Here is a 26,638-nt window from a genome sequence, read left to right on the forward strand (position 1 = left end):
TGCACTAAAGGGGCTGAAACGGGATCCAGACACTGGTCTGTGCACCATCGCGCCCAGGCTTTCCATGCAGTGCTATAGCTCCTAAATGGTGAAAGGCGCCCAGGAATCTTTGATGCAGTCTGCAGCGATTCGCGAAATTCCTGGCAATTCCCACTTTCTCCTGAAATCCTGCATGCCAGCAACTGCAGCCTGCCTGTTGCCATCAGGGGATGGCTCTGGCCAGACGGTCTGGCTGATGCAGAACTTTCTTCGGAAAATCCGAAGAAAGTTCCATCGCTACTGGAAACCAGGGCTGGGATTTCCAGAGCGGTAGTACCATCACAAGTTTGGCGTGATCTCTGCGAACCTTCGCTAACGCTCTCGTGATCATGACAAATGGCGGGAATGCGTAATGAAACACTCCGTGCCAAGTCTGTAGGAATGCATCTGTACCCGCTGTTCCCGGGTTTATCCTCCAACTGAAGTATGTCTGCGTTTGAGCGTTTAGTCTGGACGCAAATAGATCTCTGTGCATTGGGCCCCAGCGCTTCTGCAGCTTCTCAAACTCGTGGGTGAAGTTTCCAATCGCTTGAATCTATCAGATACCTCGAGTTCCAATCCGCTACCTCGTTGAGAGCCCCTGGCAAATATTCCGCTGTGACTGCAATATGATGTTCCAGGCAATCATGCCAGAAATCTTTCGCTAATTCCGCCAGTAGCTTGGACTTTGTCCCTCCCAGCTTGTTTATGTAGCGAACTGCGGAGATATTGTCCATCTTGAGCAGGACACAACACCTTGCTTGCAAGATGATATCAGGTCATATAACTTCTATAGCTAACAAGCAAACAGGGAGTCACTTATGCTCCATGAAGCGATTGATTTTACAAATATAAAAAAAAAATTATGCAATTCAAATTTGATCTATCGCGAATTCGTGCCAACAAGTTATTGAAACAAAAACAAATTATGGTAAGAATGTTATGTAAACGTAACACTAGAGACATATGGAAACATCTAAGAGGTAACAACAAAGACCAAAACCTAGAATTCGAAGCAGCTATTGATGGAGCATCATGGACTTCCTTTTTCATACATAAATATAGTATGCTGGTGGAATTCTCATTTAGAAAAAGCACCCAGTATGGAAAATATTCCAGCTATTTGTCCTTGGGACATGAAAGACATACTGTATGCAATAAATAAGTTGAAAGCGTCTAGATGTGCGGGGCCTGATGGCTTACCCCCTTGTGTCATTAAAGATGATCCCTTATTCTGGGCACAAATACTTTTACAAAACTTTCAGATGACATTTCGCATCAAATCAATTCCAGCCTCATGGCGTACATCAATAATACTACCTATACATAAAAAAGGAACCATTGACAACCCGAATAATTTTAGGCCAATAGCCTTGCTGGATGTGTCTGCCAAAATCTTTTCCATATTGTTGTTGCAAGAAATTGAGACAGTGATTCGTAACACCGATTGTCTAAGCATAGCACAAGTGGGATTTCGGAAGGCAATGGGAACTACACTGAATGCAAGTGTCCTGGCTCACCTGATTGCATCTTGTAAAACACCTGACAAAAGTCCCATCTTTGTTGCTTCTCTTGACCTCAAAGCGGCCTTCGACTGTGTTATAAGAGAAATCTTATGGAAAAATAAATGCTAATTTCCCCAAGACACCTAGAAACATCGATTTCCATGCTTCACCACAAAACAAATTTTAAGGTGAGAATAACTTGTGAAGCAACCTTAACAGATGCTATCCCTAGTTGGATTGGGGTGAAGCAATGATGTAATCTAGCAGCCATTCTATTTAACTTATATAAGGCTGACTTGGATATGATCTGGAATGAAAATGACCCATTTGCGGTACGATTAGGTAATCTTAAGTTATCATGGTTAGCCTATGCAGACGACATACTTCTATTCGATAAAACACAGGCGAGACTGCAGGCAAAACTAGAGCGTTTTCAGTCGTACTGCAACAATAACAATCTCAACGTTAACCCACAGAAATCTAACATGATTTTTGCTTTACGTGGACTATTGGAACAACACGGATAACGTGGTTCCAGAAATGCTCTATTTGGGTTATAAGGTCTCCAATAACAACACCTTAAAAAAAGCTAAAGAACTATTGATCGAGAAAATGCAAACTCTTAAAGGGCAAATGAAAATGACATACCATACATTTTGTACCTTCTCCTTGGATTCCCCTATATGAATATTATGGGAAGAAAGTAGAAACAATTCTATTATACGGGGTCGAATTAAATCTAGTAGACCTGGGACCTTGTCTCAATCGTATACAAGGAATACTATGGAAAAATGCCCTATGTTTGCCTCAGAGTCTCCCAAATGCCATCCTAAGACACGAACTGGGTATAACATCTTTAGCAGCACGCTATCATTGGCGTTTACTTTCGCTCTATCTGAAGATGCTAGATCTGCTGCGAAATTCGATTTATATAGAATTTGCCAAAATGATAACCCAGAATCATCCTGTATCAATATTAAAATTTAAAGAAAAAATGGACAATCTCCTGTTGAAAATCAATAGGAGAGTGAATGACTTAGATGCAAATGTACATAACAAAAAAAAAACGATTTGAATATGACTGGGTAGAATGCATAATACAAGTTTGTTCATATACATCCTTTGAAGAATATGCAGGATTTATTCACGCTCAAAGTCCTCGCTTGAAATACCTATTATGTCCAGAAAAAAGGATTTGTAGAATATACATGTTATTCAGAATGGATCTGATTCACACCAAAGAACGAACAAGATATGGGAATAATGATGAAAATGTGAGAAGTGACCAGGATTGTAGATTCTGTAAAGAATCGCTAGAATAGCTGAAACATTTATTTTTATACTGTCCCTACTTTGAAAATATACGAGTAATAATGTTGAAAGAATTTACAGATGCCAACACGATTTTCGCAAGAAACTATTTGGAAACACTGCATGTGGGGAGCGAGTAATACAGCCATAATAGCAACGGTACGTCTGTTTAAGCATATTGGAAAAGAAATGGAAAAAGAGTGTTTTATGAACTAGATAAAACACTAACTGATGAACTATGTAGTGAGGGAAATTCATTTGGTACAATGGATGTTTACATGTTTTATAATGAGCAGATATAAGCCTAATTTGTCTTTATACTTGTTGGATAGGTTATCAAAAATATATTTTAATGAAGTGATCTTGTAAAAGGTGTTTTACACCAAAAACAAATATTTTTTTTAATTTTTTTTTATAAAAAAAACCTTGCTTTGCCCTTCGTGAAGGCTCGCACTGCAAATGAACCTGCTAACAACTCGAGGCAATTTATGTGCAGCTGCAACTCTTGATCTTACCATTTTTCCTCCTGTTTCTACATGCTCGCGTCTGGCTCCCCAGCCTGACCTGCTTGCGTCCGATTCTATAACTAACTCTGGCGAGTCTCCGAAAATGGCTCGGCCATTCCACGCCTCCCTATTTTGAAGCCACCAGTGAAGCTCGGTGAGCGCTTCGCTGTCCAAGGCCACTAGTTGGTGATACCCTACGCCCCTTGTAGATCCTGATCTTGAGACGTTGAAGAGCCCGGTAGTGGAGTGGGCCTGGAAATATCGCCTGAATCTAGGCGGCCAACAATCCCACTACTCTGGCTAGACATCGAAGCGAAATCACTTTCTTCGCTATCGCTACTTTGAGCTCTTTCTTTATCGCTCTCACTTTGCTCGAGGGTCGCTTTCACTGTGTCTATGGTGAAGCCCAGAAATTCCAGTCTCTGAACTGGCCTTAGTTGCGACTTGTCCCAATTTACTAAAAACCCCAGAGAGGCCAACAGTGCGCAGATCCATTGTACATTCTTGATGAGTACTTCTGTCTGCGGCTAGTACGAGAATATCATTTAGGTATATGATAATACGTATCCCTCTCTCTTATGGCGGCTGCCACCGGTTTCATCACTTTGGTGAAGGCCCACAGGGCGGACCCCAACCCAAATGGGAGACAAGAGAAACACCAAATTTGGACTTTACACCGAAAGCGCAGATACTTCGAAATTCCTGGGCTATCGGAATTGTAAGATAAGCGTCCTTGAGATCCAGGCGCGCTAAGTAGTCTCCTTGGCGGAGGAGATCGCGTAGAAGGTGAATGCCTTCCATCTTGAAATTATTGTACTCAAGCCATGCGTTTAAACTCTTCAAGTTTATGACTGGCCGAGTCTGGTCTTCCCTGTGGACCAGAAACATGTTGCTGAGGAAACCTCACACCTCTTGCATATCTCGCTCTATAGCTCCCTTGTTTAGTAGACTGAAGAGCTTGTTGTGCAACAACTCTAACTCTATTCGCTTGCCATATATATGGGGGAAGGTTCTACTCTCTGTATGGGGTTTCCTACAAACTCCAGCCGCAGCCCTGCCACTACTTGTATCACCCATGCTTCGCTCGCCATTCGCTCAAAAATTGGAGAGTTCGGCATCCTACTCTTATGCTTGTTGTACTCACCGGCAGCGGCACTGGGTTGCCGATCAGATCCTCTCCGACCTCTCGGAAATCTGGTTCTGGATGGGAAAAAGGTATCTTGAGCTTTCCCTTCCCAGTATTGGGCTTGTTGTCCCTGGGGCCTGCGCTGCTAGTTGTAGCGACCGGACGTTCAGCCCCTGTGTCGCCCGGTCCTGGAAAAAACACGTCCCGGGAAGATTTTCTTTATTGAGCTCCAAGCTCTCTCTAATGCCGAGTATGTGCCCACAAACTGGACCATCTCTTTAGCGAAAGCTTTGCCAAACAATAGGCCTTTGGCATTCTCCCCTGCCTCATAAGAGGCTAGATCGCTTAATTTTTCGCCAATCTTCAATAAGACTCCTCTCCTCCTTTCTGACGAAAGTGCGCAATTAGCATTTCCCAGAAGACACACTGCCCTCTGGGCCCAGTTTCCTAAAGCAAGGGGGTCTACCGGAATCTCGGTGTCCTTCGCCTTCTCAGCCAGGTCCATTATTTTTGCTAGCGGGCCTGCTATGTTCAACAGCTTGTCCTGGCATCCTCTCCAGGCGCGGTCTATTCCTTTTCTAATATCACGCGCTGACTTAGTCACAAACGTGACCATCTTGGGATCTAGGTCTGGAGTTTCCGCCAGCTTCTGGCCTAGGGCACTCTGACCTCATGCGTGAACGCAGCCATCTGTCCAGCGGCTTTCTTATGTGTTGGGACATGTACGCTGACACCCTGGATGAAGGCACCCATTCTGAAGATTTTGGGTGTCTGATAGTCTCTGGATCGAACAGGTCAGCGGTGTTCTCCATATCTTGAGGGTCGACACTTTCTTCGAAGTGTCGTGAGGTGTCTTCCTCTCCTTCCCCCCCTCATCATCGGCCAAGTAGCCCTCGTCATCATCCCCTAAATTATTCACCCCCGGGGTAAGGGGTCTGTCCTGGCTCTCTTTCTGTTCCTCCAGGAAGGCTCTCTTTAGCCTAGCGACGGGGTCGCTTACATCTTGGGGAGCAGCATCCTCCCTTTCATTAGTGCTCGGGGGGGAGGGGGTTGTCAAAGAGTGTTTGCTCTTCCGAGCTACCTTACACCCATTTGGTTCAACCCCGTCTGCGGGGGGTCTGGCTGACGGCCCTGCCTCTGAGCTCTTTGCCCGCCTTTTCTTGGCAGTTACCTGCTTCTGCCTTTCTGCCATCATCGCCTCCAAAATTTCGAGCCTTTGTGTTATAGGCTGTACTCCTAACGAGACTGCTTGAGTAAGCGAGTTCCCTAGCACTTTCTTAAAGCTCTGAGATAAATTAGCTTCCTGGTGGGAGGGATCCTCCTCCCATTTTTCTGCACTCCATTCCGGAGAAGTTGATGGCGTTCGGCCAGGGCTTCTGTATGCAGCCATCACTGCTGTTGGCAAAGCCAACTATCAGCTTGTCAGCACTGAGGAGTGGGAAGGCTGTACTAGTAGTGGAAGTAAAAGCCTTACGGGTTCAGAGTCAGCCTTGCTTTAGCAGGATAATCCCTTTCTCCCCTCTGCACGGTAAAATCATTTTTTTTTCGAATTCCCCTGCTGTGGAGGCGTACCGTCACTCTCTGCTTCGCAACATAATGAAATAATTACGCGCGAGCGTTGAGGTGTCCTCAGGGAATGCCGGGAAGCAGAACTCCTCCCGCTCCCCTGGGTCCTAGAGACCGCCGCGTTCTCAGCATCTGACAGAGCGGGGCCGGCAGCCTAAGGCGAGCGCGTTCGCTCGCGACTCCGATACCCGCTCCTGTTATATTAAAATCCGAAGTTGATTTACCTGATAACGCTTGCATGTCACTAAATATATATACTTAACCGACGCGTACGCGCGCTGAACTCCCGTGAGGTAAGCACTAATTCCTCATTAAATTAGTCAAGAAGACAACAGGTGTAATACAAATAATCATTTCGCTAATATTGAGGTAATTCCCGAAACTTATCATGAAATAAGAGACAGGTACTTATCTCAAAATGGCAGCAAAAAGAAAGAGGCAGGAAGGTAGTGCAGAAAAGAACAGTGACTTTAGAACTTAAAACCTCTCATATTTGGTATTTTTTACATAAGGAAGGAAAAAAAAAAGAGCAAATGTTAAGGTTTAAAATGTTTTGTTGAAAATGCTGAATGGCAGTAATTAAAGAGATTAAAGCATAATGCGAGCCTCCTGTCTTGTCATAGAATTTGACTTTCCTGAAGGAACAGTTTGGTGGGATTGTTGTGGACACCTTCACAGACTCTAGGTGGCAGTGATGGCTTATTTACATCGGATACAGTGTATGCAACAGAAATCAAGCTGCTACTGTCTTAGAAATGTGGTCTGTTTTAGTCAGAGGCCCTCATGCACACAGAGCTTTGGTGTTTGATGGTGCAGTAAGGAGCACAATTTAGATTGCCGTCCAAGGTTGATGCAATCTGTGAGCCAAGTTGGTGGTGGTGGTATTACACTAACGTTATTGGTGATTTGTCCTTTTTCCTGTTTTATCCTATAGTGTCTTGGGCGTTTGCTATGCTGTGGAAACCAGTTTGCGCATCCGTCAATCTACGAAGAAATTGTGGCTTTTCAGCCTCTGAAGAAGGTTCTGTTAATTAATTTTAGGGACTGAAACATGTTGGGCAGGTTACAGAACACCACAATGGGGCCAAATATATTGATTTATTCTAAGGCCTACGTGTTTGGAGTCTAATCAAATGCTGTACTGATTTTTTTATATTAATGTATTTTGTACAGATTTTTATGTATAGTGGATGCTAATTGGAATGTTACATACTGTGCAACATTAGCAGTTTATTTTTTTAAACAAATTGATGATTTTAGCAATGAAAGTATACATATTTTTGTTATGACCTTGTAAACTGTATAATTGTGGGATTTTTGGGACAGTGATCACCAATTCTTAATAGATTTGTGCTTTGAATTTCTCTTTCGTATACATAAAAGTACCAGTTTCCCCAGACAGTAGAGGAAAACTTTGCGGCGTTAGCCACGGGTTGACCTGGGGAAGAAAACCAGTTTGGGGGGGGGAAAAAAAATGATATACAAAGAAATAAATCAGGCTGCTATAGGGGACATTCTTGTATCCCGAGCAAAACCACCATTCTCATCTGTCACGGGATACATCACTAACCCACATGACTACTACACTATTTAGGATGTCCATTTCCGCTAGACGATGTAATATAGAGCCCCTAAGAAATCGGAACAGGTGTCTACAGCATCACAGAAAAACGTGGTGAGGGCTGCCTGTCTACGTACTGGACTGGTGGTCTTCAGTTCCAAATATAGATTAGTGCACTATGTTTTAAAACCAATTTCACAATACCCCAAACATTTCACATGCACACATTCTAGGAGGGAATGATAAAGGTTTAGGATGCGCAGCTCCACATTCCGATTTTCTTCATATGGTAAGGTAATGCCAAAAAATGTATGATTGCTGGAGGAAAATTACTGCCACAGTGCTGTTGTAGAGGCGGCTTTACCTGTTGAACCGCACATTTGGTTGTCGATATTTTTAAATGTAAATCTGTGGTGTGCTATAGATTTTTGGACAGAGCGTCATTGATATCCAGATGGAAGCTGATGGCGAAATACTGGCACAGGTGCCCACCCTCTGAGCACAATAATGGTTACGAGATTTAGCGTACTGAGGTCATGCCTGCAGCACATATCCTCAGGTTTATGTTCACACATGGGAATTGAGGAACTGCAACTTCTGTAACATTTCCCTCACAGCCACAATTAGCCCCATTGTAGGTGCCATGATTGAGTGCATTGTACACATGCATGTTATTAATGCGATTGCTCACTGCAGCATCTTTGTTTACTATTCACGGTATAGTAAAAGTATATAGTAAAAGGCAAAGTAAAAATATGAAACCTTCTGCCGCCAAGAACTTTAGTTAGCTAACCAACTTTCAGTTTTGCCATGATTCCAGTAGAAATGGTGTCAAATATAATTGCAGGCTTGGAGATGTTTATATTGGGAAAAAACAAGAACTGACAACATGTAAAGGCCACTAATCATAAATATTGTATTGCATGCATTTAGCAACAAAGCTGGCAGTCATAAAATGACAAACTAGACTATTAATCTGCTGTTACTGTTAAATTAATATATGAAATGAACATGTTCACAATCACATACCAAAGGAGTTTGTAGACTTCAAATTAATTTGTCCCACACAAAGTATGCATGCTGGCTTCATTTGAGACCTTCTAAAAAGGACAGATCCAGTAACTTCTTATTGTAAATCAGCAGACGAGTCTTAGGTGAATGTAGTTTGGGCCTGTACTTCGTTTTCTCATTTCTGTTCAAAAGCGATCTATTCAAAATTAAATAGAAGTTAGAGTTGTACCACTGACAACAGGTTAGTGTTTTAAACAATGTAAGGCAAGTTCATATTTATTTGCACTTAACAGGTTGCATAGTTCAACTTCAATTAAGGTGGGACAAGAGATGATTTCCTGAGGTAAACCGACTTGGAATTTGCAACGAGCACACATGCAACAAATCTGCCACATTGATTTGACGATGTTAATGCGATTTGGAGAACTGGATGTCTAAATGGAGAACAAAGGCTACCTTTTGTTTACTTTAAACATACATTTCAAATCATCAACAGTTTTTTCTCCTTCATGTCAGGACACTTCAATACAATCACATTGATAACTGTTTATTGAATGAAATTAAGTCACATATGTTATACTCCTTCATGGCTATTATGCTGTATTTTGGAATAGTTATCTTGGGCTTATGTGCATTTCTGCCTACTGTGGGTTCTGGAATGGAGGGTGGAACTCTGGGGAGATGAGGATGTGACATTTAGAGTTAGGATACTCACGGCCAAGGTCGAGATCAGTGCACTCTTGCTATATCAGTGCTTCCTTCATGCTTAGCTCGTCCTTGAAGGCCAAATCAAGTTTGACATTCCGGATCTTGAATACAAGTGGAGGCCATTTGTACATGTATTGGTTATATGGAAAATCCAATGCGGGACCGACTACTCTCGAGGTCTACACATGAGCAATCACAGCATTTTTCTGCATTCTATTAAATCTGCGAGTTGGGGAAAGGGGCATTCAGTTTCTATATACCAGATCCTTCAGATCGATATTAAAGAGCTGTCCTGTCCGCAGCAGCTGAAAGAAGCCATCAGGAGTGATGGCAAAAGTAGTTCTGACATCACTATGAGCAGGTGATATCAGGGCGCCACTGGTGCGAGGACTAACTCTGTCCTATTCATGGTTTATGGGGCAAGGGAGGTCAGAGAAGTTCCGCATTCATACTGGAGTAATTCTCCCGTTGTTTTGTAGAAGTCTCCTTCCAAAGAGCAAACAAATCATCTGAATTTATACACGCAGAATTGGGACTTGACTTACTTTAGGGACAGATTACAGCACCAAACCTGGTATTAATATGGTAGACTACAAATGTCACTTTGAGCAATATTGGAGGACATTCCTCTTCTAAAAATGTTCAACGGTTAGGATAAACTTTTTTTTTTTTTAAAAAGAATAAGATGGTCTACAAAGATTTGTTCAAAGCTCGAATGAAGAATGCAGGATACAATGACATTCTAAAAGGAATAATCCTTCTTTTAAAGCAGTTTGAATAGAAAATTAAATAGATAAAACAGTGTCCGTTGACACGCTTCAATTATAAATAAAAATACCCCCAGGCATAAAACTTTACTGAGTATTCTAAATCTGGGATGGGAAGGCTAGTGATTAAAATACACTTTTACCAGTTACTGCTCGACACTGACTAAGCCATGCAGGGACTTGAATCATTACAGATGATGGGATATGTTAAATGGTTTTCCAGTTTGGATTGACCTTCAAGTTATCACAAAATCGAGTCTGTAAAAAGGTGGGAGCCCCCCCTACTCAGAATCAATAGCCTATTCCATGTGATGGTTCCTATGGTCTCTTCCAAGCTGAGTGCTTATGGAATGCTATGTATGTAATGTAATGTGGAATGCATGCAAGGGTTCTAACTTGGACAGATGGGGAATAAAGAACGAAAACATTAATCAGGTGTTTTTTTTTCCTTAGGAGTTTCCTGCCTTTTCACTTATCTGTAACAGAATAAAGACATGTCGGGTCGGGCCCCCCATGCTAAGACCGGAACCTCAGGTCATCAGGGGCCACCTGTGCGCACCTTGCTGTGCAGGAATAAACCAGGCGGAGACGGAGCAGGATTTTCCACGTCTTTATTCAACATCTCCATGTAACATACTGCCCCTTCCCCTTCCAGCCCACGTCACTTCCCTCCCCACGCCCTTGTCTCACCCCTGCCAGCCCAGGACTACAACTCCCGACGCTACACCTCCCCCCAATTTAAATGCCAACAACAATAACAAACTTCACACCATTTCTTCAATGATAAAACTAGTATGCCGAGGCATGCAAAAAGATCCAGGATAAAAGCGCCTGGTTAGTAGGGATTGCAAAATGAATCTTAATTTTAACTGTAGTGGGATAAATGCCCTCTAATTACACAAGTTTCGGCCCCTAACAGCCTTTTTCAAATTAGGGCTGGTGTAATCAAAACTGGTGCAAAATTAAATAAACAGCACAAATGTATTCCGTCATACACATTCAAGGCAGAGATATAAAAACAAAACAGTAAACACATTTTTCAGTATCATAGTACAAATATAACAATACGATTGTGTAATTGTCAGATCACAAAATTTCATTGGTCAGTTGTAAAAAGAAAACACAAAAAAAAGAGATAATAATGGTTAAATGGGGAGAGGTAAAGAGGAGAGACATACAAACAAAACAAGAGACAAAAGAAAATTAATGCATTAGTCTTGGTTGTCCTTTCCAAATAGTGTACAGTTAGAAACCACGGCTTATTCTTGTCAAAAACGTACCCACACCGGGGGTCATTGACTTCTCATTCAGGAATAGTATATTGGGTCAACTCCAGGCACACTCCTGGTAGCTGTGACATTTTCAGTGGGTCTGGGTGTCTATTCGGGGTGATTAGGCTGCACATGGGGCAGTCTCTCAGTAAAAATACCACCATTCCATCCAGCTTTGGAAACCACACCGAGCGTAGCATTGTTTTTGTTGAGAATATCCCTTGTTGTCCTTCAAGTTCAAGGTCCAGCACTCGTCTCCTGAGCCGATTTGGTATGGTGATCTTGTTCCCTTTTAAAAAGTAGATTGTCTCTGACCAACATTAGAATGTCCACATCCTTTCTCGTTTCTACCGACTCCCCTCTACTTCTTTCTTTAACTGATCGCCATTTGCCTGTCTTCAATCCCTCCATCATTATCTGGAATGCAATGTTATCCTCTGCCACCTTGGCTAGCTCCACCGGTTCTATGCCTTGCAGAATGTTCTGGTGGATGAGGTATCTGATGTATTGATCAGCCAACAATGGTTCTAGGGTGTGTTCTGGTCTGGGGTGGCGCGACAAGAAGTCCGCCAGGTTGGCCTCCTTACCCGGTCTGTGGATGATATTGAATGAGTAATCCTGTAGCCGTAGGACCCTTTGTGCAATGCTAGGTGGCATTTTCGCCTGCGGGTTACCATATAGAAACAGCAACGCATGGTGGTCCGTTATGATTGTGAAGGGTTTTCTGTATAGGAATAAGTGGAAATGTTTGCTGGCCCATACAACTGCCAGGCATTCTTTTTTCCGCCTGGGAATAAGCCTGTTCAGTTTTGGACAAACGCCTGCTCGCATATGAAACAATGTGTCTCTGTCCTGAGCCAACTGGGCTCTTCTGTGCTAATATGCCTCCCAGACCTACCTGGCTTGCATCGACCGTCAGTTCGGTCTCCCTGTCCGTGTCAAAGTAGGCCATGTTTTCTGCCCTCGCTATTCTGTAGCGAATAGCTGCAAAGCTTGCCTTGCATTCTGTCGACCAGTGAAAAGGTGTATGTTGCTTCGTTAGTGCCCTCGTGGGCTCACTTACTGTCGCAAAGTCCTTGATATAAAGGGCGCGTTAGTCGGCGGCGATGTCTTGTTTAATGCATGTACTTTCTCGGGGTCAGGTGTCATTCCATTCACTGAGAAAATGTGACAAAAAAAAATAAATCAGAGAGTTCCTTTCCTGAACTCACACTTGTCGCGATCTAGTGTGGTTGGCTGCTTCCATGGCCATGCACACTCGGACTAGTGTATCATTGTGCTTTTCCGTTGTGCCGAAGACTAACATGCTGTAATTGATACAGTTCAGAATAGGTTTGATCACATTGTGCATTTCCGCCTGGAAGATTTCAGTTGCTGACGAGACACCAAAGCACAGCCTTTTGTACCTGTATAACCCCAGATGGGTTACGAATGTTGTAACGTACCGGTTTTCCTCCGGCCATAAGACTAGCTGATGGTACCCTTTGTTTAGGTCCAGTTTCGGGAAGACTTTGGTGCTGTTTAGTAGATGAACCATGTCCGGGTTAGTCGCCTCTCCCGTTAAATGGCCTCATTTGACCTGCTCATGTCCACGCATAGCCGGATGGTAGCCGATCCTTTCTTTGGGACGGGGACGATGGGCGACAGCCAGGGCGTGTGCCTGACACTGGTTCGATGATGTCCGGGCTCAAAAAATGCAACTCCTCCACCCGTCGCTGGATATTGAATGGTATTTCCCAGTAATGCTGCGCCACTGGTCGTATTTCTGGGTCAATGTGAAGTGCGGTTTGTCGATTACGGAGCTTTTTGATTCCTTTGAACAGGGCCGGGCAGATTTGCTCTATACTGTGCACAGTATCAATGTATTTCTGGACCATGAGCTTATAGAGGATGGGAATTACTCTATTTCAATTGCTGTCTTGAAACTCATTGTACACCCAGACTCTGTAGGGGTGGAGATCACGTGTACTGGTTAGGGCTGTACCAAATAGCACATTTAGTATTCGGCCGAATACCGAATAGTTTGTCAACTATTTGGCCGAAGCCGAATATGAAGCCGAATAGTTGCTTTATTTAATAAATCATGTTCCAAACTTTAAAAAAACACTTATTAAAAAAACAAATAAAGCGCCATTTTAAATGCATTCAATACTTTTATTTCTCTTCATTGTAATTAATGTAGTATCTTTATTTAAAGTATAAAAGCCAGGAAAAAAAGCAGATTTAGCTAAAATGAAGCGACGAAATGTACAGAAGATTGTTGCATATTCAGTGCCAGTTAAAGTAGGAGGTTTCACAAATGCAAAAGGACGGCCTTTGTGAATCAGATGCATTGCATTCTCTATGCAGCTGCAAAGTTGATGCGGTCTAGTTTCGAAACTTCTTTGCAGCTCACACAGAAATGTATAATATAAAATGGTTCATGTCGGCTCATGCAGGACAAAAGTCAAGAGGAAATCTGAAATGCGTGAAATCCATCTCACCTATTCACCCCACCCAAACAAATGTTGCTACCTTCCTGGCTACTCGTTCTCGCCAATACACAAACATATGCAACTTACAATTCCTGATAAAATATCAGATAATATTAAACTCACGACTCAAGTCCTTAAAAGAAAAAAAGGGGGAGGGGAGGGGGGAACTATGAGGTACACAATGGTAAGTGACATGGCAGGAACTGAAAGTATCTATGCAGTTCTTTCAGTTTGTCTTTTCCAACTGAAAAAAGTGCACATTGCATACAAACATTCCCCAAAAGAAATGATTTTCCTGTATTGTTACAGGCTAAGTATAAAAGATGAGCACCTTTTATGTCTAAGAATCTGTAACAAAACATGTCCTAAAGAGCAGATTACAATACAAGATATTTTTCAGCTGTGTGATAGCAATTTGTCTGGTCTAATTCTAAGTCTATGGGCCACATTACGAGGCTTGCGCTCCCGTAATGAAGGACGCCGGTACGGGACTCGCCCCCTTCATTACGGGAGTGCGTATTACGAGGTTCCCTTTGCAGGACCCGGATCAGACGTCTGGTAAAACCAGGCGTCTTTTCAGGGTCCTGCGAGGGGAAGAGGGAGGCAACAAAGGGACACTTGTAATGTGCCTGTTGTTACCTCCCTCCCCATTCCCATTGAGCCCTATGGGGGTTCGAATGGTGAATGGTTCCTGCAATGAGGACTTACCGGGTCCTCCTATGTCGGAATGACCCGGTAAGTCCCCATTGCAGGAACCCAGTAAAGGAGCCCGGTTTTGAGGCAGCCATTGAGCAATAGCTCCATGGCTGCCTCCAAACTCGTAATGAGGCTCTATATTTGCCTTTCTGAGTTCATGTTGCATTGTATTCAAATGAGAATGTCAAAGTATTCGGCAAGAGCCGAATAGCAAGAAACTATTCGGCCGGAGCCGAGTAGCTTTTTTTCAGCCGGAATTCAGCCGAATACTTACTCGAAGCCCAAGTTCGGTACACCCCTAGTACTGGTATGTCCATGGTCTGTTTTATACCGACAGTGTGCCTCAAACTGCCCCAAATACCTCAAGGGGATTTTTGAGCCATACAGGTAGATGTCTACTTCTGCTGGGCGTAAGTTAGGAGTGTGTGGTAATGACCAGTACACCTGTTCGTGGATGACCGCCCATGTGCATGAGAAATTGCGTTTGTGTATCGTTCAGTTGCATTAGGTGCTTGGGGCTGTGCTTGGTTGAGTTCTGGTTTCATAGACTGTAGAGGTAGCCTTTTCTTCTTAGTTACCATTCTGAGGAACTCTGTTGGGTATCTGTCGGAAATTGTTCGACTAGGTAGCGGACATGACGCCTCGAGCGGCAATCCGGTCTCGTCAAGGACGTCCAGTACCGTCTGCTTTCCTTCCATCTTTCTTCCTCCCTTTCTCTTCTCTGCCTCTCCTGATCTGTGATCTCTCCTTCCTTTCCCCGTTGAAAAGACGGCAGCTGAGAGTTTTCAGTGGTCGTGGGCCTCCTGCGCGACCTGCTCGATGTGCCTCCATTATTTTCCTGCCCGGGTCCTCTCGCAAGGCAGCAAACTGACTTGAAGTGATTCTCTTCTCCGCAGTCTGAGCAAGGTTGTCCAATTGCTGGGCATGAGCCTTCATGTGAGTACTCATAGCCTCCATCGATAATGGTTTGCCCGGTTCCCTTGGGGCTACCGCTAGTTTTTGCACACTGTCGGGTTGCAGCAGATGACCTTTTAAGCTAACAAATGATTCCACCTGCGAGTTGATAGCCATTTCTGCCCTTGCCAGCATGAGGATTTCCTCCAGGGACTGTGCCTTCTGCAGTAGTTTTCTCCTGAATGATTGCGACTCTCACTCGGCAATGATCTGCGAGCAGAGTGCTTTGGTGTTAAGAGTAATTTTCAAAATTGCAGTGTTACATTTTGCTGCGTAGTCTCATTACAAAAGCATTCATAGTCTCTCCTTTTTCCAGCTTAGTGGTGTGGAAGAGTTGCCTCTCATAGTGCACATTGGTGTGGGGCATGAAATATGTGGCTAGAGCTGTTTTGAGGCCCTGGATCGGGTCGATAGAGTCAGCCGGGAACTTGTCTATTACGTCTCTTGTGGCTGGGCCAGCCGGTAGCTTTTGTAGGCACCACCGACGTGCATCTTCCACTGGGCTGGGCCAATTGCCCCTACATACAGGTCAAAGTCTCTGACCCACCAGGCCCCATGTTACTAGTGTCAGGGGCATCGAATGTGCCAGGTAGTTGCACAGGCAGGGAGTCCGACACTGTCTGGTGGCCCTGTTGTTGTGGGGTCACTGGTACTGTGTCTGGGATGTTCTGATCCGACATGTTGGGGGCTGACCACCATGCTTCTCTTTGTTAGTGGTGTCTGGATTGCCCTGCCCGGTGTGGGTAGTACCCTCTGGACGCGGCCGCCTGAATGGGCACAAGCTCTGTCTGGTGCATGCTTGACCTAGGGTGGGGTGAATGGAACATTTTGTTATGTAGATGTGGCATGCCGCCTTCGCCGTGTGCGGCAATTTTTAATGGCCATGCTCTTCTAGGTTTTGCGTTTCATCTTTTTATTGAAGATTTGTCAAAACATACACTTATGTCTGGCATGCCATATTCCCGATGGCTAAAAACACTCAAGCAAACAAAACAGCCCCAGAATGTATAAACAGTGTAGGCAAGCCCACGGATGGGTTGCAACATCTAGGACAAGGGTCTGCAACCTTTGGCTCTCCAGTTTTGGACTACAACTCCCATGATTCTTAACCATGGACTACATTGGTAGTTGTCCAAGCCATGTGGAGTGCTAAAGGTTGCAGACCCCCGACCTAGGATCACTGCGTCCAAACAAACCCTGGGCAACTATTATAACATATGACTCTCCATCTTCTAAACTAATTATAACAATAGAAGCAGGTAAGGAAGAGACGCAAGGTTGAAGAAACAGGGGCACAGAGAACAGGGGCACAATGTCATTGAGCTGACCAGGCTGAAGCCCCCCCCCCCGTGCCACCTGATATGTTAGCTTTGGGGCGGGGCATCCGTGCAGAGCCTTTAACTGTTCAAAGGATCCGGAACATGGTCCTGTTGGCACATTTTCTTTTTCTTTCTTCCGAGGCAAATCTGCTTGGATCGGATGATCAAGCACTACCGTTTCCCCAAGTCACAGCCCCCCTGAGACACACAGGCTGCGTCCCTGGCTCTACTGCCAGTGGCATAATGAACCGGCACCTTTCTTTTGTCATCAGCAGCACAGCCTTTCTTATGCATAATGGTGAATTTCCAACTGAAAGACGACCAGTCACCTTGCAAATCTGTGACAGTTAAAGCGAGCAACACAATAAAGCACCCTTTGAAAATGTGTTCATACCTATAATGTCCAATAGCTTGATATGCTAAAATGTAAGTCTGCCTTGATGTCCTTACATTAATACACAAAAACTAGTACTGCTACTTGGAAGGCTTCCAAGTAGCAGTACTAGTTTTTGTGTATTACTGTACTCTGTACCCGAGTCTGCCACTCCTCACCACGGGTACACCGAACATTTTGGTATAGCTATTGATGTCCTTACATAACACGCTGGAGGTTTGTGACAAATCTCCAACCTAAGTGAGTTTATTACACGTGTTATTGTGTGTCTTCAAGTGCTGAACACAAAGTGGGTAAATAGATATTTTGCATCTTATAGTTTTGCATTCAGGATTTGGAAAATAAAAAAAAGGTACACTGATATTATTTCGGCTCAACACGCTGCTTAAGGATTTACATGTTGTTATGATGCTTTACAATGTGATTTGTGTATTTTGCAAGTACACTCTATAGGACAGTATTACTGTAGTCCTCGACACCCAAAACTTAAATATTTGTTCCAAGTAAAGCATGGAAGAAGGTGGCTGTGTCCAAATTGCAGAGTTTGTTAAAATCCCTTCTTCGCTGTTTACCCGTGTTTACTTCGTGTGTAATCCCGGGCAAATCATAAAATCTCACCCTGAATTCAACTGTAAAAATTGGAGTGCTTATTAAGTGATTATGTTTACACCCTTACAATAGGACAGTTTAAATGTGTAGTGACACTGATGTACCCTCTGCAAATAGCTCCAATACGGTCACATACAATTGCATTATTGCTGCACTGGCCTTCCCCGTGTCTGTTATCACTTGATTTGACAGGCAGACATCGTCTCACCAGCCAGTCAGTGCACCAGAGATTCTAGTACAGCGGACTAGCTGTGGTAGAATCAACATTACATTACATTTTCTCCCCTGTTGCTCAGAGCCACTGAAGTTGCTTGGGAAGTCCAGAGTACTGCCCTAGGCTCTGCTATGTCCTGTTATGTTATGAGTCTTTCATTGCACACCATCTGCCATTTTCACACTTTCTAGGACCTTCAGGATCTGCAAGAAGTTGGTTTTCAGATTTAAAGAAGAGAGTTAACTGATTGTAACATTGAAGCAGCACTAGAACAGTCTCATTAAAATGAGTAAAGAGGTTAGATGCCCCTACACAAGCAAGGTTGCCACTGTCTCTGAAGTTAGTGTCTCTCACAACATTTGAAGGATTAGCCCCGCCTAAATTGTAGCATAGCTGCACCCTGGAGGTGTTAGGCAGAGAGGTAAGGGAAGCCTTTCCCGAAACTGGCGGTGTGAACGTTTTGCTTGTTTGTTCAGAAAAATGTACTTGAACAACACACAGTAAAACTTTAAAGCGTCTACTTTCAACAAAGACTTCAATTGCCTTTCTGCATATTGCGCTTTAAAATATATTATTTGACAGTTGGTTCCCACACCAGACAATTTTGGGGGGGCGGTGGGGGGCGGGTGGGGGGGCAGCAGACAGTCCAGTGGGGGCAGAGAGCCTCCAAGTTTGCCCTGCCTATTTTCTGAAGTGGCCCCTCCCATCACCACTTAGCCCCCGCCGAAATGTAGGTTTTGTTGTGTTGTGTTGGGGGGGGGGGGGGGGAGGAAGAAGCGCAGGGAGGGGAAAGAAGCGCAGGGGGGGGGAAGAGCGCAGGGGGGGAAGAAGCGCAGGGGGGGGGAAGAAGCGCAGGGGGGGGGAAGAAGCGCAGGGGGGGGGAAGAAGCGCAGGGGGGGGAAGAAGCGCAGGGGGGGGAAGAAGCGCAGGGGGGGAAAGAAGCGCAGGGGGGGGAAGAAGCGCAGGGGGGGGAAGAAGCGCAGGGGGGGGAAGAAGCGCAGGGGGGGGAAAGAAGCGCAGGGGGGGGAAAGAAGCGCAGGGGGGGAAAGAAGCGCAGGGGGGGAAAGAAGCGCAGGGGGGGAAAGAAGCGCAGGGGGGGAAAGAAGCGCAGGGGGGGAAAGAAGCGCAGGGGGGGAAAGAAGCGCAGGGGGGGAAAGAAGCGCAGGGGGGAAAGAAGCGCAGGGGGGGAAGAAGCGCAGGGGGGGAAAGAAGCGCAGGGGGGGAAAGAAGCGCAGGGGGGGAAAGAAGCGCAGGGGGGAAAGAAGCGCAGGGGGGGAAGAAGCGCAGGGGGGGAAGAAGCGCAGGGGGGGGAAGAAGCGCAGGGGGGGGAAGAAGCGCAGAGAAAGGAAACGGGGTTAGAGAAAAGAATGAGAGAAAATAGCAAAGAGGTGAGGAGACATATGGACAAACTCATGCGCGAGGACCAGCTCCCTCAGGTACATTGGAAGCCAAGAGCGATAATGCTGTGGCAAGGAATTGTATGCCTTTGCATTACAGATATGAATGTTCCACTGGTCAGCCTCACATACCGCATGTACCAAACCTCGACCAGGCCTTTGCCCCAGGGCACAATTCATTCCAATGAAACGCCCTTTCCCAGTGATCTATCCATAGGGCTGTACTCTCCACTGCAAAACCAAATCCTGATCACTCATACATACCCCATCACTCAAACAAACAGAGCACAATAATTAGGGCCACCTTCAGGCCTGCTGCAACAAATTTTATCCTTGGTCTTTCCTACATTCAATGTACTCAACTGACCCCCTCCTTGTGGTGCCTCCGTACTAGCCATAGAAACCATTCTAGAGGTCGGTGCCCTTGCCTCCATCCAGAAAGTTCGCCAACACTGCCCAATGGCCCTCAATCGAAGAGGGGCCAGAGAGGTTCCTGGATATACAGCATTCCATTCTGTGAGCGTAGCCTACCAGATTCCACCACCCAACTTTAGAAATCTTGTCTAAACTCTTTCAGTTGATCGTGATGGCCTTTAATGCTATGGCAATCAAAGTATCGAAAAGACAAATCGATGATTGTGGCCACCTTTGAATATATACCCATTACATATATGATCGCTTTTGCGATAAAGGAATACTTTCCTCACAAATACACAGGACTGTAGGGCAGATGGATTCGCAAAAAGTGTATGCGTGTTTACACTCAAATAACAGGTGCATCAGTGCAGTCTTATTTGCTTGACATGACCAGCACAATGAAGCGCATGGATCTCAGTTGGGCCACGCCAGCCCGGATGGTGTAAATAAGGCATGGTTGTAACTCATGAAGAGAGTGTGTGATCGAGGCCGACGACATGGAATGCCTGACCCTCTGCCATATGGTCGGCCATGACTACGCTGGAATAAGTGTCTCACAGTTACGGTGCCAAGAAAGTTCTGTCTTGTAATATGACTGTGCCCGCTTGCCAGATTGTAGCGATTTCTATATACTTGAGGCTGAGGCAGTGGGGTAACTGAGACCGATAGTAACAGGCTGATGTGAGAGTGACTTTGCCCTTCTGCTTTCCGCTAATTTTATGCATCTCAGAAACTCTCCACTGGAGGGGTGTCAGGTCAAAGCTCTGAAAGAGACACCAACCCGTTGTCCGTTCACATCTGGTTTTTATATAGTAGCCCTGTTTGAGCCCATTTGTGCTAGAAAATTGTCTTATCCGCCACCATGGACTTATCGTTGTACCACATTGGTGGTGCAAATTGGAGCACTGCATGTCGCCCTGTGCACTTTACCCATTTGCACATAGCATTGCATGTACTACCAATTGTGGCAATATCCGAGATTATAGGTTTATACTTCAAATGCGGGATGTCATTGGTTCGGTGTGCAGCTGCCAAGTCTGCTTATAAGTCAAGCCATCTAGACGTCGTGTGAGGAGCGTGGCCCGGAAACCAGCTTAAAACTTGCGTGCTCATGAATGCCTCCATGTACTGCGATGACTCCTGTGGAGTAGTTACAGAACCCCAGCCTAAAGTCTCCTCCCATGTGACTAGGGAAAGGCAGACGTTAACTGATCCTAACCCCGAGGGTGGTATCAGGGGAGGGGGTGGAAAAAAAAAATCACATGGGAGAAGGCTGTCAAGGGAATGCGTTGACTTCCTCAGGGTAGACGCAGTAGTAATCTTCTGAGGATTACGTTTTGCTAATGCCCGAATATTTAATTGAATACCCTAGCAGATTTACCCAAGGTAGCAAGTATAAGAACCTTTGTACAGATTATATAAGAGGCAGGGAGTTAATGCTACTACTTTTAGTAACGACTCTCCATCGGGTTCAAGTTATGGACCCAAGATAAAACCCATATTTCCTTGAAAATCTTTCCCTAAATATACATTATGTAAATCCCCTACACAAAGCGGAGTGAATGTTTTAAAAATAACTAACATTGTGGACTCAAGTCCCAAATACTCCAATGTGCGGTCTAGTTGCTATAATGACCCACACCTGAGCGTGACTTAAACATTTAAAGGCCTTTCACGTGTGGGCCATTGGGAAGTAGCACCAGGAGAAGGCAGAGGTTGGAGCCGCTGCATTGCCAGTAGCGGGACAACGTGCAAATAATGTGGTGGAGCTCGGAGAGCCAGCCAGAAGCAGAGGACGTGCAGCGGGAAGCGTTGTGGAAGCCAGCTAACCCAAAGGAGAGAGAAGCTCTCCGTGTCCTGCATCTCGCTCCGGTGTGAAGTCTACACCAGAACGCGTGTGGAGCAGCGGGTGCTCCACTGACAGACAACACGAGTAGAAGACTGACCAGCGCTGTCAAATGTTAGGGAGACCCCGACATGTGAAGCAGAAGCAGCGAGTCCGACGCAGACACCAGGACATACCGGCGAGTTGGCCTAATAGGAGGGGACCACCGGGTGCTCAGAAATTGACAGCTGTGCAAAAAATGCACCATTTGAATATCAAACCTTTAAACTAAAGCTAACTGGGCTCAACCCTCCTGTTGCGAGATGTCGAACATGAGAGCATTGTAACTCAAATTGCTAAAGCCAAGAGGCGCGGTGTGCCAGCTGTGTGTTTGGTGGTTGCTGGTGGAGGAGGTTTGACTCCTGCGCCTCTCTGGCTCGAATCCGTGAACCGCCCTGTACTGAGCCCCTACGGTGAACTGCAACGACTATTTGGCTGTGTCTATTGGATTCTTGGGAAGTCCTCTTTCTACTTTGCCGTAACTCTGCATCACCCGTCAAACACTGCGCATGCGCGGAGCGCAGCGTGCCAGCTGTGAGTTTGGTGTTCGGTGGGCGAGTGGGGTCGTGGAGGTGCTGACCCCGAGGCTCACAAACAAGTATTGGAGCGTTTGACCATCTGGTGAGTCTCTGAACTTCCAGTCAACAAACCTGCTCGGCATTACCCCGCCCGACCACAAAAGAAATGGTTTTGATGAGACTTTACTGCTGTTCCCTATATCAAATATGGCAAATTCTGTCTGAAAACCACTGTGAACTGACATTTATTTTGTTGGCCTTCAGTCCATCTTGTATTGGTCGTGTGGTGCAGCTATCGACCCCATCTGTTCTTGAACACCATTGACTCCTTATGTACATCAAACCCCAATTTGGATTTAGCTTGTCCAACTTTTTGGGATACTATTGTGTACTCTACGAACTTGGATGTCACTGTGTGAGGGTGTAGCTTGGACTTGAACTAAGCCGTGTAGCAAGTCAATGTGGTAGACTTTGTAAACTGAGACTACGCAGTGGATAGTAAAAGCTGCCCAATTGTAGTGCAAACTTCATGCCAGTGTTGGGTCTCATATGCCAGTGGGTGACTGTGGGGCTACGAGCCTTTGAACCTCACTAGGTAGCGGAACCTAAAACAGTGGTTTACTTCCAAACATTGCTTATTTGTCTAGTTAAATCTGACTCGCACCTCTTGGGGGTGACTGTGGGCTTAGGAGCCTTTGAACCCCATCAGGAAGTCGAACCTTGAATAGTGGTCGACCTCCAATCAGTGTCCATTGGTTTGGTCATTTTTGACTCACCTACCGGGGTGACTGCAGGCTACGGTGCCTTTGAACCCTGTCAGGTAGTGGAACCTTGACCAACGCTTTATTTTTGGGCGGTGTGTGGGGGTCTGGCCAATTTCTTTGTTTTTTTCTTCGCCTTTGGGGGGTGACTGTGGGCCTTGGTGCCTTTGAACCCCGACAGGTTATGGAATCATGTACAATGGTTAATTGTTAAGCACTGTTTATGAGCTTGGCCAAACTTGTTTTACAGCCGTGGGGGTGACTGCGGACCAACGTGCTGTTAAAACCTGCTAGATAGTGAAATGGTGGTTGGATGTTTGATTTGTGAATGACCACATCTGTCAAAGTGCTGGTAGTTGTCTCACGCTATTCTATCCCTCGAAGCAGTGTGTGATCTATTCTGGCCTCCGTTTTAGGGGACACGCATTGGGAACATGGCCCTTGAATCTAATCTGACAGAAGCATTCGAGTGACACCTCTTATTGGGCCACCTTAGCGCTTGTTACGCATGAGTGATTTTTTACCTCTTGTGAGAGTTGGAAGTTTGAATTGGTACTTTGAAAGTGCTTTGGTGAAACCATATTGGAGGGGTCTTTAGCCTGGCAAAGGCGTTCTTATGGGTTGCACCTATATCCTTTATAGGAGCCAAAAACTCGTGTAGTCTACCTTTGAATGTCAATCTGCACAGTGGCCTGAAGGATGGGGATTAACTAGACGTCTGGGCACCCAGACATGGATCGGAGTGTACAACTTCTGCAAATTGTTGACTTCGTGTACCGATTAGTACAACAAATTCCTAAATATATATTTGCGCTGGCATTAGAAGACTTGCTGTTGTATACTTTTTAGTCAATTGGATATATTCACCTGTGCAAATTTGACCATGAGTCGCTCTTTGAGAAGTGGGTATCGCTTGGGTGAAACAGCAAAAGGTTTAGTGAAAAATACCGCTGTTAAAACACCAAACATTACCTTACCTCTGCTACCTCCAACTAAAAAATCTCTATCCATGTCGATAACTATGCCCTTGGGACCATTGCCCGTCGATACAGAGGGGGCACAGAATCCTTCCATATCTCCTCGACCTGTACTTGGGGAGGGATCTATTCTTATTGTGGCCAACTCAGATCTGAATTTGCGGTCATTTTCTGTTAAAGATACAAATGACAAAGGGCAAATAATCTGTGATCTCCCCCCCCCCTCCGAGTTGACTGTGGCTGTCCAATTAAAGACCTCAGGAAGGTTGTGTGTCCATTGCAGACACTTCAATGCTTACGCCTGTGATTATGAGTGAGTTGGGAAAATGCGTATAGTTATTTCTTGGCCCTTCATCGCCTGCTTCTAGGACCCATGCATTTCGAGAGCAAGTCCACCTTCACCTCCCAGAAAAATTTACTTACAAGGCGCCTATTGCATCTGGAAGGGAACCTTTAGATTGGAGTTATCAAGCAGGTGGAATGAGTGCAGTTCCTTGTCATGGAGATAATCCCGATGCCCAACCAGAAGGCATTGGTTCTTTTTTGCCAAACCCCTTTAGTGACCATGATTTAATTAAAATGGCTCTGGTCATGTTCTTTCAAAAGCAGTTGATATAACATCCTCGACTCCGGAGGGTTCTCCCACTGATCGTTTTACTCAGGAAATGCAGAATTTTCCGGTTAGAACGAGAATTCTGAACCTTCTTGACAAAGGCCATGCACTCACCCACTGCTCATTGAGAGACATGGAGGGTTCATTGGCCTTTGCGAAGGAAGAAAATTAGGATATATTCTGTCTGAGGAACAATCAAAATCCTTCTATGTCAAATAGAAAAAATGCCGACATTGTTCCAATCAGCTACTGTCCCTTGCTCATCCATCCCCTTAGTAATCTCACAGGGAACGCAAACAGATAACATGGTGAATGATACCTATCCATTACAAAGAACATGTTCCCAAGCTCTCCAAGGCTCAAACTTTCTCGTAATAGAGTAAGGTACCAATGAGCCTATCAATCTTCTGGATGTGGACAAACTTCATCATGATCGATTGCTACAAGTGGAACAGCTGTTTATGAGCTTTTGAAAACCCAACCCCCAGTAGCCTCTGAAGCTTCAAATGGAGTGATAATGATGGTAGAGGAGTCAACCCCCATCCCCTGATAGTCCATCAGCTCTGACTTGATCTTCAAGCCTCCAAACAGTCCAAAAAACCTTTAACAGTGGATCACACTGGCGTGAAAGCTTCTGGACAATCAGGGTTGCATTTCATCTCCCGAAAGGGGAAGAAATCATTTTTTGAGAGCTCACAAAACGGTCAAATTCCACCAAAGCCAAGCAGAAAGCCACAGTCCAACCTAGAGTTATAGTGGAGACATCTCCACCGTCCAAAACGAAACTGGTACAGCCCCCTCCACAAAGTTTCGATCGAATGTAGTTGCAGTAAACCTTTTGGAACTAACATCTACAGATTAAGGTTGTAGGAAACAGCGATGTTCTTTGTGCCTTTTTCTAGACCATCTGTAAAACCCACTGAAAAGACGCAATCCCAACTACAGCCTTCTTCCGAAGTGTAGAAAATAAAAAAGGTGGGAACTTGTACAATAGTAGATGATTGCCGCAAACACACACACACACAACACACACAAAAAAAACACGATATTTTGATACCCTCAATTAACAACGAGGGAAATCGGAGGGGTTTTTAATCACACCATCCCAAATGATCAGGAGAATGTGGATCCTGGGTTGGATCCGCGTGCATTGAATATGTCGTCGAGGTGGAATCTTTGGCTGAGGGTGGACCTAACACAGAGGACAAACCGTTGACCTCTCTGTTAGGGAATCTCTTATTTTCGGAGACCCCCCAGACAGATGAAACACATACTTGGCTGGGTGAGTGATCCCAACCTAAATGGAACATCACAGATTAATAGGTCATTTTTTGATTAACGCATCTATCAGATTCCTTCACTGCGAAACCTATCCACTAAAGACCTCGAATGGGTCAAATTGGCAAGTCATAACTTTAGAGTGCTTTGCAAATTTCAGTCCCAAATTATCACCACTCTCATTCTGGATTATAAGGACGATTTTGGGACTATATCCATATTTGTTTAGCGATATAGACGATGCATGGTCCTTTCTGGATTTCGTCCTGTCAGTTTCCAAGGTCAGGGCCCCAATGGGTCCTGGTTCGACAACCAATGGGGACCAAAGCAGAGAACTAGAACAGCAACTTGCTTCTCTCACACAGGCACTAAGTGGCCTAACGTGGTTGGAGCCACTTATTAAAGTGGCAGCCACAATGAAGGAGGGTATGTCCACTTCATAACCATCTATAATCGCTCTTTCATCATGGAACTGCTGTGGCGTAAGGAACCTCGATGCCTGGCACAAAATGGTGGGGATGCAAAATGCACCGGAGATCCTATTTTTACAAGAAACAATGTCTTTGAATGACATTGTTTTAGAAGGCTATGTGTCGTTTAGCGCACCAGCTCGGCAGAACCAGACAGGTCGTCCTTGTGGGGACATCGCTATTCTAAATCAAAAATAGCTTACGATTTACGGCCAAGCCCTTGGATAAGTCTGATGCTTTTTTAATGGTTGAATTGAGAATTACAGGCGACATCATACACACATTTTTGCTGTTATCATTTTATTGGAATCC

General features: G+C 45.0%; 1 protein-coding gene across 10 annotated transcripts in view; it reads right to left on the minus strand.

Moving 5' to 3' along the window:
- The window catches only part of FBXW2 (F-box and WD repeat domain containing 2), a 434,117-nt gene that overhangs the window by 335,715 nt on the left and 71,764 nt on the right, over positions 1 to 26,638 (minus strand). For all 10 annotated transcript variants that reach the window (XM_069609490.1, XM_069609495.1, XM_069609489.1 and 7 more), the window contains one exon: positions 8,623 to 8,800. In XM_069609490.1, coding sequence (XP_069465591.1) covers positions 8,623 to 8,683 — 61 coding nt within the window. In that variant the 5' untranslated portion in view covers positions 8,684 to 8,800. The remainder of the gene's footprint in view (positions 1 to 8,622; positions 8,801 to 26,638) is intronic.

The sequence above is a fragment of the Ambystoma mexicanum genome, chromosome 8 (assembly GCF_040938575.1).
Source record: "Ambystoma mexicanum isolate Mex_15411 chromosome 8, UKY_AmexF1_1, whole genome shotgun sequence".
Lineage (NCBI taxonomy): Eukaryota > Metazoa > Chordata > Amphibia > Caudata > Ambystomatidae > Ambystoma > Ambystoma mexicanum.